General features: G+C 51.1%; 1 protein-coding gene across 2 annotated transcripts in view; it reads left to right on the plus strand.

Annotated features, from left to right (window-relative positions):
• The window catches only part of CCDC33 (coiled-coil domain containing 33), a 344,384-nt gene that overhangs the window by 77,225 nt on the left and 246,473 nt on the right, over positions 1-20,686 (plus strand). The window contains exons 1-2 of one of the 2 annotated variants that reach the window (XM_039492200.1): positions 17,676-17,693; positions 18,680-18,843. In XM_039492200.1, the coding sequence (XP_039348134.1) occupies positions 17,676-17,693; positions 18,680-18,843 (182 nt within the window). Of the gene's footprint in view, positions 1-17,675; positions 17,694-18,679; positions 18,844-20,686 lie in introns of those variants that run through there. The other variant, XM_039492199.1, reaches the window with a different exon arrangement.

The raw sequence follows: 20,686 nt of genomic DNA on the forward strand, positions 1-20,686 counted from the left end.
CCTGTGCTCACCTCCCCAGCTGCCAGCCAAAATCCAGCATCTCCTGTGAAGTGAGACACTGGAGAGAGAGAGAGAGAGACAAAGGGGACAGGTGGAGTGTAGGACCCCCTCATTAAAGGGTTTAGAGCTGACTGAGGACCCATGTCAGAGGGGATTTGTTTGGAAAAGCCTTTCGGGGTGGAGGAAGGGGGTAAGTGCTGGTCTAGGGAACTCAGTTTAACTCATTATGGTGGAAAGGAGTCACATTGCTAAGGTGTTGCTTTTAACTATTCCAAAGCTGGTGTCACCTGCAGTTTAGTTTCACCTCTGAAACCATGGGACTGAAATACAATTCCTTGCTGAAATTCGCTTCCCTGCCATTGAGAATGCAATTGTGCATGGGTTAGTTATTGTAGGCTTGCTCATGAGCACTGGGCTAGGCAGACTGTTATTGTAGGTGGTTTTCAGACAAAGCTGCATATAGTGATTTGTTATGATCCATCTGTCACAGAGGGGGAGTGCGGGGACAAGGCCCTGCACCCCTGGCTTCATCCGATTCACCATGACTCTCAGCCAGCCAGTAAAACAGAAGGTTTATTTAGACAACAGGAACACAGTCCAAAACAGGTCTTGCCGATACAGACAACAGGACCCCCTTTAGTTAGGTCCATCTGGGGGCCCCAGGGAGGCCATAGCCATGTTGGTCGGGTTGCCCCTCTTTTCCCAGCCAGCTCCAAACTGAAACTCCCTTCAGCCTCTCACTCAGCCTCCCCCAGGGCTCCTCCCCCAGCCTTTTGTCCTTTGTCCAGTTTCCTGAGCAGAGCTGTTACCTGGTCTCCAACTGCCCTCCTGGGTCCTCATGTTATATACTCAGGTATCCTCCCTTCCCCAATGCAGGCCATCCCAGCAAAACTCCCCTGCAACCTTCCCAGGTCAATACTCCCCACTCAGCATTCAAATAATACATCAAGAGCATTCCCACTTTGTCACATCTCTCCCCCCTTCGAGACCGAACTGAGCAGGGTCACTTCAGCCAGTGAGCTGGGGAAGTTCGAACCTACCCATGTTCACATGGACGCCCCAGCATCCCCCCCCACCCTTCCTGGATGAGAATTACACCAGGCCCTTCCAGTTTCCTGCCCCCCTTTAGGTCGGGTGTGCTCAATGGCACTCCTAGTCCGTATGTGGGAAGGCTTATGCGGCCCGTGCCCTTTTTCCACCCCAATACCCCTGGGGTTCAAACTGGGATAGGGTCTTTTCCCAACATTCCAGTCTGGAAGGCTCTCTTGGTTAAGAGCCCCCCTTTTGACCTTGGCCACCCTCTGGAAAGGCTCCTTTATGCTGGGCAGGGGTCCTAAAGCTGTTTTTCCGCTTGTCCTGGGCCTTCCTCACCCTCTGACAGGGGTCACAGGATCGGCAGTACTGTCAGACAGTAATAAAGACCCCAGGCCAGTAAAAGTTCTATAGCAGTCTCTGCTGGGTACACCAGATTCCCTGGTGCCCTGAGAGGGGGATGTCATGGTCCTGGCACAGCAGCTGGTGACGATACTTCTGGGATACCACCAGCTGCCTCCTGATTCCCCATGACTTCATTTCCCCTGGGGAAACCCATTCTCAGTACAGGAACCCCTTGTCCCACAGGAACCTTTTCCGGCAATCTCTCCGCACGGTCTGAGGTTGGCCCTTATCTTCTGCAAGGAGGGATCTTTCTGCAACTCGGCCTGGAACTCAGCAACTGGGACAGGGATGGGGACCTGCTCTTTCTCGCCAGCTGGGTCTGAAGCCGCAGTCTCCTTGAGCTGTGTCCCTGGGCGTTCCCTCCCCACTGGGTTAGGGTCCTGCACCTCAGGCAAGGTACCCTCCCCAAGGTCAGGGCGCAGTGTCCCTTGCCGGCTAGGGCTACGGGTCACCACCAGGGCACCCTGGGGGGTTGCTTGGCCAGTTCTCCATGTCCCCCACCATTAACACCTCAGTGGGCAAATGGTGGTGAACCCCCACTTCCTTGGGTCCCCTCTCAACTGGCACCTTGAATGGGGTCCCACCCACCCCCATCAGGGTCAGATAGGTGTGGGCATCACCTGATCTGGAACTACCACCTCGGGCCGGGCCAGTGTCACCTCAGCGCCTGTGTCCCAGTATCCATAGACTTTCCTCCCATCCACTTCCAGGGGAACAAGGCATTCGCTCCGCAGGGACAGCCCCGCGCCCACCCTGTAAACAGAGAACCTGGTGTCCAGAGCATCCAGCTCTACAGAGGAGTTGGCCTCGGGCCCTCCTCTCTCCTGAGCAGTTGATAAGCTGCCAGCCCACCTTGCCTGGGAAGCCTGCCCCTCGTCCAGTTCGGTCTCTACCCAGTTAATCCTCTGTGGGTTCAGTCTGCTCAGTCTGCCCCTGAGCCTGGGGCACTGGGTCCATATGTGGCCTCTCTGGCCACAGTAATAGCAGCTCATGTCCCGTTGGTCCCCTTGAGCCGGCCGGTTGGCCCTGACGCCGGATGTTCCCCTTGGGAGGGGGTCCTCCATGTTTCCCCTATGGGAGGTCCCAGGGTCACTCTCTTCCTGCATTATGGCCAGTCTGTTCCTTTGGGACTCCTCCCTGCCACCCCCTGACTGGCTCTTCACAAACTCATCGGCCAGCTGCCCTGCATGCCGTGGGTTCTCTGGCTTTTTGTCCCTCAACCACAGCCTCAGGTCAGATGGGCACCACTCATACAGTTGCTCTAGTAAGATCAGTTTAACTAGGTCCACCTTCGTCTGGGCCCCATCTGCCCACTTGCTGGAGTATCCCTCCATGCGGACGGCTAGTTGCAGATATGAGACCTCAGGGGTTTTACACTGGCTCCGGAACCTTTCCCGGTACATCTCAGGAGTCAGCTCAAACTCGCATAGCAGGGCCTTTTTGAATAGTTCGTAGTCCCCTTTCTCCACCCCTTCCAGTTGGCGGTACAATGCCATGGCTTTGGGGTCCAGTAAGGGGGTGAGAATCCGGAGCCTGTCCGCAGAATCAACCTGGTGCAGCTCACAGGCCGTCTCAAAGGCATCCAGGAAGTCATCCATGTCCTCTCCCTCCTTACACGGCCAGGATGCACTTATCAAAGCTCCATGCAGTCCTAAGTCCCCTCTCACTCACCGCAGCCAGGGGCTCGCTGCTCCTCAGCCTTGCCAGCTCCAGTTCATGCTGCCTCTGTCTCTCTTCATGATGTCTCTGTTTTTCACGATCCTCCAGCTCTCTCATTTTAGCTTTCTCTCCCATTTCAGCCGCTTCCATTCCACGGACGCCGAGCGTCACTGGGAGGATCCCCTGCTAGCCGGCGAGTTTCGCCAGGAGGATCCCCTGCTGGCTAGCGAGCTTCGCCAGGAGGATCCCCTGCTGGCCGGGGGAGTCATGGTGCCCTCGGTATTCACTGGGCTCCTCCCCACCCTTCCCCTAGGCATAGGAAGGAGGGGTCTCGGGAAGCCCTCCGCAGCCAGCTGACCACTCCCAGCTGGGACAGTCACGGGTGCCTGCGCTGCATCTGCCAGGCTGCTTCCCGCAGAGACAGGGATCAGTTCATTCGAGCGATCTCCCTCCTCCAGCTGGGCAATCAGCTGTTCTCTGGTGAGCCTCCCACTGTGCAGCCCGCTCTGCTTGCACAGCTCAACCAGGTCGCTCGGCGTACATCTTCCTGCTGGCCACTCACAGGCCTGGGTGCTCGCCGCTCCCCACAGTTTCCAGGGAGACCCCTAGTGTGCCAGCCTTTCTCGAGGTCACCACCTCTCTGCCAGGGTCGAGCGGCAGACTCCTCCGCCCCAGGACCGCTCGCTGCAATCCCCTGAGGTACCCTGGTACTGCAAAAGTCCTTCTTGCTGGTCACATTCCCAGGGTTTAATCGCCCTCTGACACCGTCCCTCGCTGACTCTTCATGCCTGGTCCCTGTCAATCCCCCTTCGTTTTACTGCTCCCCAGTCACTTACTGCAGGAAGCGCCATCCACAGGGTGCTGTAGATCCCACCTCTGCCACCTGTTGTCACGGAGTGTGTGGGGGGGGGACAAGGCCCTGCACCCCCAGCATCCTGCGATTCACCATGACTCTCAGCCAGCCAGTAAAACAGAAGGTTTATTTAGACAACAGGAACACAGTCCAAAACAGGTCTTGTCGATACAGACAACAGGACCCACTTTAGTTAGGGGGCCCCAGGGAGGCCATAGCCCTGTTGATTGGGTTGCCCCTCTTTTCCCAGCCAGCTCCAAACTGAAACTCCCTTCAGCCTCTCACTCAGCCTCCCCCAGGGCTCCTCCCCCAGCCTTTGTGTCCTTTGTCCAGTTTCCCAGGCAGAGGTGTTACCTGGCCTCCAACCCCCCTCTTGGGTTCTCATGTTACATGCTCAGGTATCCTCCCTTCCCCAATGCAGGCCATCCCAGCAAAACTCCCCTGCAACCTTCCCAGGTCCATACTCCCGACTCAGCATTCAAATAACACATCAAGAACATTCCCACTTCATCACACCATCTTACGGTTTTATGCTGTTATCCCTCACCATAATATTTGAGCACCTTCCACCCAGAGGGAAGGTATTGGGAAGGGCTGTTCATGAACATACAGCCGTATATACTAGGCTAAGCTGTTAACAAAGTGGCACATGCTTGCTTCTTGTTGTTGTGCCGCTCAGAACTGCATGGCTATGCCTGTTTTGTTGTTGCAAGGTGACTTATGAATAAAGCCACACACACTGATTTGTTATTGTAGGGTTGCTCATGAGCTCTGGGCTCACCATGCTGATTTGTTGTTGTAGCTCCTGTGACATTGCACTGCATATTTTCTATGAAAATATGCTAATAAGTGCATCTATATTGTAACTGGAATATGCTTTATGCAAAAGGTCTCTTGTAAGGTATCATTACAAAGCTTATAATCTACTACGTGTGTTCATCCTATTTGTATGAATGTATTGTTCTTATATCTGAAGCTAGAAATATGAAGTATTACTCTGAAGTCCTATTATAACTATGCAAAGTGTGGGCCATTAATGGTGGCTTTGAATCTTGATGGCTCCCATTAACGAAGACAATTGGTTGTGAATAGCTCTGTTTACTTGTAAGCCTTCCTGTGTTCCTGTGAGTCAGGCTGGAAAGAATGGAGGTTTGGGGTCACACAGGACATGTGACCATGTCACCTGGTACTGGAATCCATCTTAAACCTGGTGCTTTTCCATTTAGAAGGAGGGGTGGGGCCCCAGAGAGACAAAGGATTCCCACTTTTTGTCAAAGCTATAGAAGGGGGTGGAACAGAACAAAGGGGGTGGCAGTCATGAGAAATCCCCTAGTTACCACCTGAGCTGGAACTAACAAGAACTGTACCGGGGAAAGGATTGGGCCCAGACTAAGAAGGAGTCTAGTCTGTGAAAGAAGCTTATTGAAATATCTCTGAGGGTAAGATTTACCTGTATTCAGTTTCTTAATGTATTAGGCTTAGATGTGCATGTTTTGTTTTATTTTGCATGGTAACTTCAATCTGTTATTACTTGAAACCACTTAAATCCTACTTTTTATACTTAATAAAATCACTTTTGTTTATTAACCCAGAGTAAGTGGGGGAGCAAACAGCTGTGCATATCTCTCTATCAGTGATATAGAGAGCGGACAATTTATGAGTTTACCCTGTATAAGATTTATACAGAGTAAAATGGATTTCTTGGGGTTTGAATTCCATTGGGAGCTGGGTTTCTGGGTGCTGGAGATAGGAAATCTGCTGAGCAGTTCTGGTTAAAGTCTGCAGCTTTAGAGGCATAGTTCAGACCCTGGGTCCGTGTTGCAGCAGAGTAGCATGTCTGTCTCAACAAGACAGGGTTCTGGAGTCCCAAGCTGGCAGGGAAAACAGGTTCAAGGGTAGTTTCAGCACGTCAGGTGACAGTCTCAAGGGGGTCTCTGTGATCGAACCCATCACAGCTCCGCCTGTGATACCTTCACTCCAACCAGCAATTCCTGTCTCTCACTGGGGATCATCTAGAGTGTGACTGCCTTTCGAAAGCTGGCCCTGTCATTGATCTCTAGTCTCTGTGAGAGTAAACAGGAAATGCATGTCTCCTCCAACTGTTGGCCAGACATCAGAGCAGGCTTAATCTATTAGCAGAATCTGGAGACTGGAAAAATGAGAGATGCAATTCAGCAGGACAACTGGAGCAAGCAGTAATGGAGATGATCGGCAGTTGGTATTCGTTCCTTACTGACTCTGGCTAGATCCTCTGAGGAACACTGAACTTTTCAGTGCTATTGAAGAAGGCACTAGTCACTTTCAGAGATAAAATTGTCTACTGTAGCATACAAGGTGTATGTCCTCATGATGGATAATCCTTCTGGGAGCCTGCTGTAACCTCAGATTCCCATCCGATATGTTAATATACTGAATGCTTTGCTTCTGGTTGTGTTTGGCTAGACAATGACTCTAGCATCTTGAAAAGCCAGGTGTCCTCCTTCTTCTGTTGGGTGTTTTTCCTCCAGCACAAGGTGGGTGAGGTAATATCTTTTATTGGACCAACTTCTGTTGGTGAGAGAGAGAGAAGTTTTCAAGCTTACACAGTGGTCTTCCTCGGATCTTCTTCCTCCAGCAGGCAGAAGCAGGCCAGGATGCAGAATGGAGGTAGACAGAAATTCCCAGGTCATCTTGACTTGCAAATGAAGGCAGTCAGGCTTTCATTAACACTTCATCTGGTTGTGTTCGCATGCACTGGTCCCCATGGCCTGGGAGCATGCCCCTCCTTTAAATCAAAGCGCTGAAGGCTCTTTTGTGTGCATATGTGAATTGCACCTGTGTTGCCACCTAGCCTTGTGTGAAGGGTGTTACGGAGATCAGTGGATGTGGAAGCAGGAAGGTTTTATCTATAATGGAAGAGCTTCATGAGATACCAATTCTGTGATGGTGCCAGGGAACCTCAGCAATAAAGTATTATTTCAACATGCTTCAGAGCAATGCATGCAATTGATACAAGGGATCAGGAAGCTGGTCCTTCTCCATCAAGGGCTCCAGAGAACTCCTCCTGGAGGGACACTAGAATCCATCTTGGCCATCCTTCTGGGTGAGATGAGAATGTTCTTTTTTCCCTTTTAGCCTTCTTGTTTGGTAGGCTGTTGTATTTAGTGGCCATTCTGGGATGGGCTGTTGGGTTTTCTTTTCTCTGAGGCTTTATTCACTAGTCTGTGTCACCTTTCATTTGAAGATATGTGCAACACTAGGTTAGGACAGGAGGTGAAGTAGTACATAGGCTAAAGCTAGACACCATATTTAAATGTAGGTGCCCAAATCTGATTACTCTGGCCCCCATGGAACTTCAGGGGGATCTGGGGTCAGCAGAGTGTAATTTAGCCAGAACATCAGGACAAACACCTCAATGTTAGGTCTCATCTGAGGCAGGACAGTGTAGTCAGCACCATGCAGGGGCACTGGATCACTACTAGCATCAGAAAGAATATAGTAAGTTAGAAAATCTCTCTGTGGGTCTCCTATGCAAGGCCTAGCCAGGCCTGATCCTGTTTAGCTTGTGTTGTGATCACAGCACAAGGTGATATGGCTGCAGACAGACCTGGTGGACTGCTCTTTTCTTGCACCTACTGTCCTGTGTTTTTTTTACCTCTATAGATGTCTGCTGTCACCTACTCCATGCAAAACAGCTCAGTGCTGAAGCGGGGCAGATTCCGACCTGGCTCATGCCTTGAAGGAATAACAATGTCAGGCCTTCAGCCTGTGACTATTGTGGTCCACAGGAACTGGAGAAGCTGGTAGCCATGGCTACTGGCATATGTAGTTCTGGCTAGTGCTGTGCAAGTCTCCAGTCCTGTCTCCTGCACAAGTGGGGATGCATTTCATGTCAGCTGAAGGCTGAGCTTAAAACACATAGAGCCCATGACATGCTGACCATTAACCCATTGTGTGGGTTTTTACTGAGTTTAAATCTTTGTTGTGGAATAAGCCTTAGAGCTGAATATCAGTGACTGCTTGGAGAGGGCTTTAGTGCATGGCTAAATCACAGAGGGAATGCGCTGGGGCTGCTAGGTCTGTGTTCAGAGGGGTCTGAAAGCTTTAGCATGATCGCTTGTGTGGGGTGGAATTAAGTCAGGGACCCCCAGTGTAAAGAACTGTGAATCTCTGTCTTATCACCTCTGGTATTAGTTGTGGAGGGGAGGGGAATGCAATCTTCTTCTTCTCTTTCCCTTACATTAATCCAGGATCCCAATCCCTTTGGAGTCTTGTAAATTGTAAAATTCTGGGTCTGACTAGGGGGCATGTCAGAAGAGGGGACAAAGGAGGGAGGCATGAAGAGAAGTTAAGTGGGGAAGCTTGGTCAAGGTTCACACACATCAGAGACTAATTCGTTTAGCATAGGAGGAGATAGCAATGGGGAAAGCTGAGATGAAGAAGGTCCTTGTCAGTTCACTGAGGAATTGGCAGTAGAATTGACTGGATCAACCATTTGGGGGCCTAATTTCCACAGCTACACCAACCTGTTCTCAGCCTTCCCCCTGCCAGTCACATGTGAGCTGCTGAGATGGGAGAATTTTAAGAGAAGTTGTCACTGTATATTTAATAAGACTGGAGTGTGTGTGTTTGGGCTGTTTGAGGCCATCACACATCTCCTGCCTTCTGTTGTGAGACACAAGACTGACAGTATTGTACCTTTTGCTAACCTCAGCCCTGGTCTGCACTACGAGTTTAGGTCAAATTTAGCAGCGTTAAATCGATTTAACCCTGCACCCATCCACACAGCAAAGCCATTTTTGTCGACTTAAAGGGCTCTTAAAATCGATTTCTGTACTCCTCTCCAATGAGGGGAGTAGCACTAAAATCGACCCTACTGGGTCGAATTTGGGGTAGTGTGGATTCAATTCGACGGTATTGGCCTCCGGGAGCTATCCCAGAGTGCTCCATTGTGATCGCTCTGGACAGCACTCTCAACTCAGATGCACTGGCTAGGTAGACAGGAAAAGCCCCGCAAACTTTTGCATTTCATTTCCTGTTTGGCCAGCGTAGCAAGCTGATCAGCACAGGCATAGGCGGCAGGTTTGTATAATTTTTGGTGGGGCCCAAAATGGTGGTGCCCCCCTACTCCCGCCCTGTAAGCCGATATAAAATGAAGCTACAACGCGTCAGTGCCACAAGATTACAAGGGTCAATTAAAAGTGGAAAGTCAGAAGCAGCACTTGCCTACTTCAATATACAGTATTATATTTTGTTGCACCTGTTGTGATGAAGTGGGAATGTTCTTAATATTTTCTCTGAATACTGTGTGGGTGCCTCAGTTTCCCCTGCAAGATGCCAACTGAAGGTGTTGGGGACAAAGAGATCAGGTGGCCTCCTTGTCCGGAAGAGACACAGAGGCCAGAGGAGGGAGTGTCAGTTTGGAGCTGGCTGGAGAAATGGGGACAGACCCAGAACTTGGTTCTGGGCTCCCCACCCCCCAAGATGGACCTGACAGAGGGGTTCTGTTTTCTGTACCAACAAGCTCTGTTTAAACTGTGTTCCCGTCATCTAATAAACCTTCTGTTTTACTGTCTGGCTGAGAGTCACATCTGACTGCGGAGTTGGGGTGCAGGGCCCTCTGGTTGCCCCAGGACCAGCCTGGGCAGACTTGCTGTGGAAAGTGCATGATGTGGAAGGGCATGCTGAATGCTCCGAGGTCAGACCCAGGAAGGTGTAAGCTTCTTGCCCTGGAGACAGTCTGCTCCGAGAGAGGAGGCTCCCCCAGAGTCCTGACTGGCTTTGTATGGAGTTGTTCCAAAGCATCACAGCATCCCCTTCCACACCGTGCACTTCCCAGAAGTCCGCACAAGCACTGACACTCCCTCCTCCGGCCTTTGTCTCTTTTCCAGGCATTAGGAGGCCACCCGATCTCTCTGTTCTCCAACACCTTCAGTTGGTACCTTGCAGGGGAAACTGATTTGGGAGAAATGAAGTAAAAGCTGCCCAAACCGAGCTTGAGCACTCCTGAATTTTGAGGTGTTCAAATCTGGAAGGCAGGTGCTGGGGGTGGGAGAGGGCTGTGGGCTCCATGGGGGAGCATGGCAGCAACTGTCTGGAGCTGCAGGGAGCCAGACACTCTGGTCTGAGTGGCACAGTAAGCGGTTTGGGGGTTGGAGAAGAGGTAGGGAGTTCCGGGGGGCAGTCAAGGGACAAGGAGCAGGGGGGGTTGGATGGGGCAGAGGTTCGAAGGGGCAGTCAGGGGACAGGCAGCAATTGGATAGGCATAGGAGTCCAGGAGGTTTATCAGGGGACAGGTAGGGGGTGCGGTCCTGGGGGGGGAAGTTGGGTGGGGTCTCAGGAGGGGGCAGTTGGGGACAAGGAGAAGGGAGGCTTAGATAGGGGCTGAGGTCCTAAGGGGCTGTTAGGGGCAGGGGTCTCGGGTGCGGGTAATCGGGGAACAAGGACCAGTGGTGCTTATAGAGAGGGTGGAGGTCCTGGGGGGCAGTTGGGGCAGGGGTCTGGGGAGGGGGCAATCAGCGGCCAGGGGCTGGGATTCAAAGGGCTCTGGGCTGCTGGCAGCCGCGGGGATCCCAGAGCCCTTTAAATCCCGCAGCGGGCAGCCCAGAGCCTCCCTGCCCGCTGCGGCGGGGAGCCCAGAGCCCTTTAAATCTCAGCCGCGGCTGGGATTTAAAGGGCTCTGGGCTGCCTGCAACAGCGGGGAGCTCAGAGCCATTTAAATCCGAGCCGCGGCTGAGATTTAAAGGGCTCTGGGCTCCCCGCCGCAGCAGGCAGCCCTGAGCCCTCTGATTCCCGGACACGGCTGGGATTTAAAAGGCTCTGGGCTCCCCGCGGTTGCAGGCAGCCCAGAGCCCTCTGATTCCCGGCCGCGGCTGAGATTTAAAGGGCTCTGGGCTCCCTGCCGCAGGGGGCAGCCCAGAGCCCTCTGACTCCCGGCCGCGGCTGGGATTTAAAGGGCTCTAGGCTGCCAGCAGCGCAGAGCAGGGGAGAAACCTAGCTTCAAATATTGCTGGAGCAGAGCCCCTGTCTGTTAATATTCCTGGGGCTAAAGCCCCAGGAGCCCATATAAGTTGGTGCCCATGAGCACAGGTGACCATGCAGAGCTCATCAGCACAGGTGACCATGGAGTCCCAGAATCGCAAAAGAGCTCCAGCATGGACCGAACAGGAGGTTCTGATTGATGTATGGGAAGATGAATCCATGCTATCTGAACTCCGTTCCAAAAGACAAAATGCTGGAATATTTGAAAAAATCTCCAAGGGCATGAAGGACAGAGGTTATAACAGGGACCCACAGCAGTGCCGCATGAAGCCTACCAACGAACCAGAGAGGCAAATGGCCGCTCTGTGTCAGAGCCCCAGACGAGCCACTTCTATGATGAGCTGCATGCCATTCTAGGGGTTGCCCCTACAACTACCTCACCCCTGTGCTTCCCTCCTCCCCGACCGCTCCCGGGCTACCTTGGCAGTTATTCCCCCATTTGTGTGACGAATTAATAAAGAATGCATGAATTTGAAACAACAATGACTTTATTGCCACTGAAAGCAGAGATCAAAGGGGGGAAGGGGAAGGTGGTTGGCTTACAGGGAAGTAGAGTGAACCAAGGGGGCGTGTTTTCATCAAGGAGAAACAAACAGAACTTTCACACCGTAGCCTGGCCAGTCATGAAACTGGTTTTCAAAGCTTCTCTGATGCACAGGGCACCCTGCTGTGCTCTTCTAACTGCCTTGGTGCCTGGCTGCGTGTAATCAGTGGCCAGGCGATTTGCCTCAACCTCCCACCCTGCCATAATTGTCTCCCCCTTACTTTCACACATATTGTGGAGCACATGGCAAGCAGTGATAACAATGGGAATATTGGTTTCACTGAGGTATAACCGGGTCAGTAAACTGCGCCAGCAAGCTTTTAAACATCCAAAGGGCACATTCTATCACCATTATGCACTTGCTCAACCTATCGTTGAACTGCTCCTTACTACTCTCCAGGCTTCATGAGCCATGGGAGCAAGGGGTAGGCTGGGGTAGGTGAGACCACGCAGTGTTACCGACTGGGAGAGCAGCCTGAGGCAGAAGCCTCCAGCTGGCATGATATTCCAGGCAGGACTCCATTAGACGAAACTTAAAGAAGAGAATGACCTGGAGTCATTCCCATATTTGTCCAGGCACCTCCGACCGACCTCACCGAGGCCGGCCAGGAGCACCCATGTCTGCCCAGGCACCCCCAACCAACCTAGTCGAGGTCGGCCAGGAGCAACCTCGGGACAATGACAACAGCTAGCAGTCGTATTTCACTGTCTGCCATCCGCAAGGCAAGGCAAGGGGATGCTGCTGTGTAGCACTGCAGTACTGTATCTGCCAGCAGCACCCAGGAGACATACAATGACAGTGAGCTGAGCAGGCTCCATGCTTGCCGTGGTATGTCGTCTGCATGGGTAACCCAGGAAAAAAGGCAAGAAACTATTTTTTGCAGTTGCTTTCACGGAAGGAGGGAGGGAGGGAGAGGTGCCTGACGCCATGTACCGAGAACCACCTGCGACAATGTTTTTGCCCCATCAGGCATTGGGAGCTCAACCCAGAATTCCAATGGGTGGCAGAGACTGCGGGAACTGTAGGATAGCTATCACAGTGCAACACTCTGAAAGTCAACGCTAGCCTCGGTACTGTGGATGCACACCGCCGACTTAATATGCTTAGTGAGGATACACACAATCGACTATCAAATCAATTTCTAAAATATCAACTTCTATTAAATCGACCTAATTTCATAGGGTATGTCTACACTATGGGATTATTCCGATTTTACATAAACCGGTTTAGCAAAACAGATTGTATAAAATCGAGTGCGCGCGGCCACACTAAACACATTAAATCGGTGGTGTGCATCCACCGTCCGAAGCTAGCGTCGATTTCTGGAGCGTTGCACTGTGGGTAGCTATCATGTAGCTATCCCATAGTTCCCGCAGCCTCCCCCGCCCCTTGGAATTTCCAGGTTGAGATCCCAGTGCCTGATGGGACAAAAATCATTGTCGCGGGTGGTTCTGGGTACAGCCTCACCCCTCCCTCCCTGAAAGCAGCAGACAACCGTTTCGCGCCTTTTTTGCTTGGTGAACTGTGCAGACGCCATAACACAGCAAGCATGGACCCTGCTCAGCTCAATACCGCAATCGTGGATGTTTTAAACATCTCGCGCACTCTCGTGCAGTATATGGTGAACCAGGACCTTCAAACCGAGGCGAGGAGGAGGCGGATACGGCAGCGCAGCGATGACAGTGATGAGGATGTAGACACAGAATTCTCTCAAACCGCGGGCCCCTGCGTTTTGGAGATCCTGATGGTAATGGGGCAGATTCTATCCATTGAACGCCGATTTTGGGCCCGGGAAACAAGCACTGACTGGTGGGATTGCATTGTGTTGCAGGTGTGGGACGATTCCCAATGGCTGCGAAACTTTCGCATGCATAAGGGCACTTTCATGGAACTTTGTGACTTGCTTGCCCCTGCCCTGAAACGCCATAATACCAAGATGAGAGCAGCCCTCACAGTAGAGAAGCGAGTGGTGATAGCCCTGTGGAAGCTTGCAACGCCAGACAGCTACCGGTCAGTTGGGAATCAATTTGGAGTGGACAAATCTACTGTGGGGGCTGCTGTGATTCAAGTAGCCACAGCAATCACTAAGCTGCTGCTACGAAAGGTTGTGACTCTGGGAAACATGCAGGCCATAGTGGATGGCTTTGCTGCACTGGGATTCCCTAACTGTGGCGGGGGGGGCGATAGATGGAACCCATATCCCTATCTTGGCACCGGAGCACCAGGACACCCAGTACGTAAACCGGAAGGGGTACTTTTCAATGGTGCTGCAAGCACTGGTGGATCACAAGGGACGTTTCACCAACATCCACATGGGATGGCCAGGGAGGGTTCATGATGCTCGCGTATTCAGAAGCACTACTCTGTTTAAACGGCTGCAGCAAGGGAATTACTTCCCAGACCAGAAATTAACAGTTGGGGATGTTGAAATGCCTGTCGTTATCCTGGGGGACCCAGCCTACCCCTTGATGCCATGGCTCATGAAGCCATACACAGGCAGCCTGGACAGTGGTCAGGATCTGTTCAATTACAGGCTGAGCAAGTGCAGAATGGTGGTGGAATGTACATTTGGCCGTTTAAAGGCGCGCTGGCGCACATTACTGACTCGCTCAGACCTCAGCCAAACCAATGTCCCCTATGTTATTGCTGCTTGCTGTATTCTCCACAATCTCTGTGAGAGTAAGGGTGAGACCTTTATGGTTGGGTGGGAGGCTGAGGCAAATCACCTGGCCGCTGATTACACGCAGCCAGACACCAGGGAGATTAGAAGAGCACACCAGGAAGCGGTGCGCATCAGAGAAGCTTTGAAAACAAGCTTCATCAATGGCCAGGGTACAGTGTGACTGCTGTGTTTGTTGATGAACACCCACCCTCCTTGATTGACTCATTCCCTGTACGCAACTCACCCTCCCCCTTCGAGTACAGCTTACTTATGCAAATAAAGGCACTATATTTTAAAAATCATGATTTATTTATTAATTCATTATAAAAAGAGGGAGAGAAGTAAGGGTGTGGTTTGGGAGGAGGATAGGAGGGATGGAGAAGGGCAGTAAAAATATTTCACATTAATGACAGCCTTCTGGTTGGGCTGTACATGGGGGTGGAGTGGGCAGGTGCACGGAGCCTCCCCCCACGCGTTCTTACACGTCTGGGTGAGGAGGATGTGGAACATGGTGAGGGTTGAGAGTGGTTATACAGGGGCTGCAGCGGCACTCTGTGATCCTGCTGCCATTCCTGAAGCTCCACCAGACGCCGGAGCATGTCAGTTTGATCACACAGCAGCCCCAGAGTTGCATCCCGCCACCGCTGATCTTCCTGCTGCCACCTCTGATTTTCCTGCCGGTCTTCCTGCCGCCACCTCTCATCTCGGGTGTCTCTCCTGTCCTCACGTTCACTGGCATCTTTCCTGTAATTTGATACCACGTCCTTCCACTCATTCAGATGAGCTCTTTCCTTGCGTGTAACTTCCATAATATCCGAGAACATTTCATCTTGCGTCTTCTTTTTCCTCCGCCTTATCTGGGCTAGCCTTTGGGATGGAGTAGGGAGGCTTGAAAAACTTGCAGCTGCATGAGGGAGAGAAGTATTTAAAAAGATACATTTTTCAGAACAATGGTTATACTCTTTCACAGTGAACAGCACTATTCACCTTACATAGCACATGTGATTTCCCTACAAGGTCGCATTTTTCATCTTAATACTGAGTGCCTGCAGCTCTAGGGTTACAGATCTCACAGACACAGGTCTGGGCATCAGAATTCAGCTTGCATGCAGCCATGGTAAGCCACTGTCTTTCGGCTTCTGCAGTGATTTACCCCGCCCCCCAACACATGGCTAATACCATGCTAGCTCCCTGCTAATCAACACCCTTCTCTCCCCCCCCCCCCCCACTGCCTGTCTGGTAGCTTGGGGAAGATCCCCGCTGACCAAACATGAAAAAGATCATCGGCATTTCACTCCTCCCCTCCCCCCACTTGGCTACGTGCAGGAAAGGATTTTTTTTTAAGCTGCTGCAGTCCACGAACCCAGTAGGAAAATGGCCATCCCCCTTACTTAAATTCCTGATTTTCAACCGGTTACCCTGAACGATATCACTTTGCTGAGGATAACACAGTGAGATAAAGAACGGATGCTTCTTGAATGCCAGCAATCACCGGGACCATACGCAGCTATTCTTTGCCATGCAATGATACCTGATTACTTGCTACATGCATGGCGTGGTAAAGTGTCCTACCATGGTGGACGGAACAAGGCTGCCTTGCCCAGAAACCTTCTGCAAAGGCTTCTGGAGTACCTCCAGGAGAGCTTCATCGAGATGTCCCTGGAGGATTTCTGCTCAATCCCCAGACATGTTAACAAACTTTTCTAATTAACTATACTGTCAGCGAATGCATCCCAAGTCCTCAGGGCAAATCAATCATTAAAAAACGCTTGCTTAAAAAACAATCTTTGATATTTGCAAAGGTACACTCACCAGAGGTCCCTTCCATGGCTTCATTGTTTGGGGTAGTGGGTTGGGAGGGTAATTCCGTCAGGGTGAGAAAAAGCTCCTGGCTGTTGGGGCTCACGGAGTGCTGTGTGCTCTCTGCAAGGTCGTCCTCCTCACCTTCTTCATCGTCATTTTCCCCGTCCGCATAATCCTCAGCCATGGCAGAGATTACAACCCCCACCTCGGAATCCACGGACAGGGGTGGGGTACTTGTGGCGCAGCCCCCTAAAATTGCATGCAGCTCAGCGTAGAAGCGGCATGTTTTTGGCCCTGCCCTGGACCTTCCGTTTGCTTCTTTGGTTTTCTGGTAGGCTTGTCTGAGCTCCTTGACTTTCACTCTGCACTGCAGTGAGTCCCTGCTGTGGCCTTTATCCGTCATAGACCTTGCAATTCTTTCAAATACTTTTTCATTTCGTCTTTTTGAACGCAGTTCTGTTAGCACTGAATCCTCTCCCCAGATAGCGATCAGATCCAGTACCTCCCATGCAGTCCATGCTGGGGCTCTTTTTCGATTCTCAGGAGACTGCATTGTTACCTGTGCAGATGAGCTGTGCGTGGTCACCTGTGCTCATGAGCTCTCCACGCTGGGGAAGCAGGAAATGAATTTCAAAAGTTCACGGGGCTTTTCCTGTTTATCTGGCCAGTGCATCAGAGTTCAGAATGCTGTCCAGAGCGGTCACAGTGGTGCACTGTGGGATACCGCCCGGAGGCCAATACCGTTGATTTGCGGCCACACTAACCCTATTCCGATATGTTAATCCCGATATTAGCGCTACTCCTCTCATCGGGGAGGAGTACAGAAACCGATTTAAAGAGCCATTAAAATCGATATAAGGGGCCTCTTAGTGTGGACGGGTGTGGCGTTAAATCGGTTTAACGCTCCTAAAACTGGTTTAAACGTGTAGTGTAGACCAGGCCATAGTGTAGACATACCCTCAGTGAAAAGTGCAAGTAGCTGGAGAGACTGATTGCTTTTGGGGGCTGTCATGTCTTTATTGTCACTGTGAGCCTGTTTGACATGCCCCATATTGGAACCAGACTCCTGATGGCCTGCTGATCATGGAGTTGTAATCAGTTCAGGCTGCCTGGGGTCTGATCAACATTATGGCTCCAACTAGTTTAAATGAACCAGTTTTAAAGCAGGTTAGGATATTGTGTAGACAAGTACTGCTTGTCTGCCTGTTTGTTGTGACAGCAACCGAGGCTGAGCCCTGCCTGCGGTGTTTTCACAGTGCTGTCACACAGCTCAGAACCCTCACTAGCCAATCACGTTCTTGCACCAGTACTGCTGTAACCATGGTGCCACCGATAGGGCTGAGAACACTTATTACCTAGGCCCATCAGCATCCTTGGCATAGCAAAGAGACTGTGCTCAAGGACACTGGAGTACAGGCTCATTGCCATGGGGATGTGTGGGAGGTGTCACCTCCTCAACTCATTCCCGCCCCAGCCAGACTCTCAGCACTGAGCAGAGAGATTGGGTGTTTTGTTTAGACCCTGCACTTCCAGCCTCCCACCAGCAGGGAAGTAGAGCTCCTGCCTTCTCCTGTGCTGCCCCCTGCTGGCTGACTGCCCCTTGCCTCTCTCTGACCAGCTCCCTGCAGAGAGGTAGCAGGGGAGTTCAAGAGGGGGAGGAGGTACCTAGAGCGCCGTCCTCTGTCTGAAGCCAAACATGGGAAAAGCTTCCCAGGTAGAGTACTGCCAGCCCATCATGCATCAAATTCACAGTCCGGGCTGAAGGGATTACAGGATTTTCACAGGATTTTTCTAATAATGATAATATGTTGCATGGGGGGAGAGGGGGCTGGTTGCCTTCTGAGTTTTGTGCCTTTAGTGGGAGGGTGCCTGCCCCAAATTATGTGTGTTTCAACCTTCAGTGCATCCCCAGAGATGCAGGCCCTCCCCAGCTGCTCGAAGGGGACCCTGGTTAACCTCCACAGCCCCTGGGGTGAGAGTGCTGCCAGTGTATGCCTGCAGTGCTCCCACCTCCATTGCTGCCCTGTCCCCCTCCCCTCCCTGCTTCTCTACCCCAGCCAGTCTCCTGCTCTTTAATTCACCTGCCACCCCATATGTTCCCTCTTTCCTCTTCACAGTCTCCTAGCCATTCCATCTCCTTCTCTCCTCCATTCCCTAACCCTTCAGTCTCCTTCCTGTACCCCAAACTCCCCACCCTCTCCAGCCTCCCTCCTGCCCCCTGCTAATTAGCCCCCCTGTTGGCAGTTTCAGCAGAGAAGCTAAGTACTTTGATTTATGCTGCTATGATGGGCTGTCTCTCCTGGTCGGGCCTGAGGCACGATGGCAGGGCATTGTTGGGGAAGCTGTGGGCCCACAACTCAGCTCCTTCTCCTGGGTTGTGAACGCCTCTTCCTCTACATGTATTACACCTGCTAGTTTCTATTGGAGTTACATGTGAATAGGGAGAGGAGACGAGACATCTCTGAATTTACTCTTCCTCTGGGACTGAGCCTGTTGGCCTGAGCACTAGACACGTTGGCACCCATGGGAAAGACTCATCTCTCCAAGTAGTCTGAGAAATATGCAAGCTCAGCTTGTTTGTTGAGGGCACACACCTGAGCCTTTAGAGCAGAGCTGGAGATGTGGGTCAGTGGGACGTGGAAGGTGAATTTGCATCGGGGAAGAACAAATGCTGAAGTTCTTTCTACTTGCACCTGGCAGGTATTAGAGGCACCCTCTGGAATGGATGAGGCCGTGCAAACTTCAGAAACCAATCATTGGCACCTGGCACACTCTGGGAAGGAATCCATCTCTGTCACTCTGCACAGTGCCAGCAACCTGCCGGCCACCCAGAAGGGCAATGTGCCATGGCCCTATGTCACTGTGTGAGTACCTGGGAATTTTACTTCTGGGCTTGAGATGCTGCTTCTCAGCTTTGGTTATAAGATCTGCTCTTTCAGCAGGCAAGAAGTTGCCACTGCAGTGCTGGCCATAAGGCTGGTCTCTGCTGATCTGTTTGGTCTTAATCTTCACTGAATAGGCTGGCACTTGCGAGGTGTCACAGGAGGATGCATCTCCGAGCTGAAGGCACAGCATAATAAATCAGGGTCACTGAGAATCTTGTGGGAGAGGAGTGTAAGGTACACAGAGGGTTTACCTGAGTTGTCAGAAAAAAATGATGCATACAGCTCTCAGGGTGGAATATCTATTTCTAATTTCCTTTTGTTCAAAATCTGGCTGTCATCCCAGTGATTTATTCTATGGAAGTGCTAGGAGGAGAATATCTACAGCAGCAATGTATCAGAGGGGGTGAAACAAACTAACCCCCTGCAGGCTGGGAAGTAGCAAATGATCAGAGCCCGGGGGCATTTTGAAGGCTGCCTTCTTCATTTCAGAGCAATGCATCTATGTAGGACTGGTGTCCACTGGGTGGCTCAGGAGCTGCTTGGCTGATACACGCTCAGGTGTTCAGGGCTGCCGTGATGCCCAGGGGGCAGTCACAGATGCAGTTTGAAGTCTTTAAACCATGGTTTGAGGAATTCAGTGGCTCAGACATAGGTTAGAGGGTTGTTGTGGGAGTGGGTGGGTGAGATTCTGTGGCCTACATTGTGCAGGAGGTCAGACTAGATTATCATAATGATCCTTTCTGACCTTAAAGTGACTCTATTGTGTCTTTACTGTGATTGGGGCATCTTACCACATCAAGGCAATGGACCTGTTCTGTTGAAAACCTAAGGCTGGTCTGCATTGGAAAAGTGTATTGGCGTAGCTATGTCAGTTGGGGTGTGAAAAAACACACACACCCCAGCGGCATAGCTATGTTGATGAAACCCCCCAGTACAGGTGGAGTTAGAATCACAGAAGATTAGGGTTGGAAAAGACCTCAGTAGGTCATCTAGTCCAACCCCCTGCTCAAAGTAGGATCAACACCAACTAAATCATCCCAGCCAGGGATTCTGGTTTTCTGCTGATAAAAGAGGGCTTTTGTCCATGCAGCTAACGTAGTTTGGGGAGGTGGTATTCCCTCTGTTGGCATACACTGCATCTACACAGAATTTGTTTTCCTTGTGCAGGATACATGCATCAAGGGACTCAATTAAGTAGCAACACTTTGGTGTGTAGTAACTGAAAGGACACTGTTGAGTTGTGTTATAATTAGATAGGTAAAGTCTGAATGCTAAACATCTTTTTTAAAAAAAATAATAATCCATCTCTTCTTCACGCTAAAAGAAGGGCAAACAGTCATCGTTTGTGATCTATGCAAATAATGCGTTGTGCTCCACAGTGCTGTTATTGCAGTAGATCTTTACTTAGCAATCCCATTCCCAGACTGGTGTGGGCATCACAAATGACACTGGTGCACTAATGAGTCTGTAAACAAGAAAATCCATGTTAATTTCAGCTCCTTTAGGAAGGGCGGTGGAGGAATCATAACCTGAAAGTGAATAAAATCGGTTGAAGGAGCCAGATTCTCTATTTGGTTGCCCCAGTTTTACACTAGTGTAACCCCTTTTTAGAAACTGATTTCTGGAGGTCCAAAACCAATACAAAAGAACATAAAAAATGTAAACCAATGGGCAGTTTTTATTGAACAAATATATTTATTTATCCATGCCACCAAACAGGGCTGGTGCAACCACTAGGCAGACTAGGCGGCCACCTAGGGCGCCAAGTGGTTGGGGGTGCCAAAAAGTGGTGCCCCCCCAATTTTTTTTAAAACAGCAGAGC

The sequence above is a fragment of the Mauremys reevesii genome, linkage group 10, assembly GCF_016161935.1.
Source record: "Mauremys reevesii isolate NIE-2019 linkage group 10, ASM1616193v1, whole genome shotgun sequence".
Classification (NCBI taxonomy): domain Eukaryota; kingdom Metazoa; phylum Chordata; order Testudines; family Geoemydidae; genus Mauremys; species Mauremys reevesii.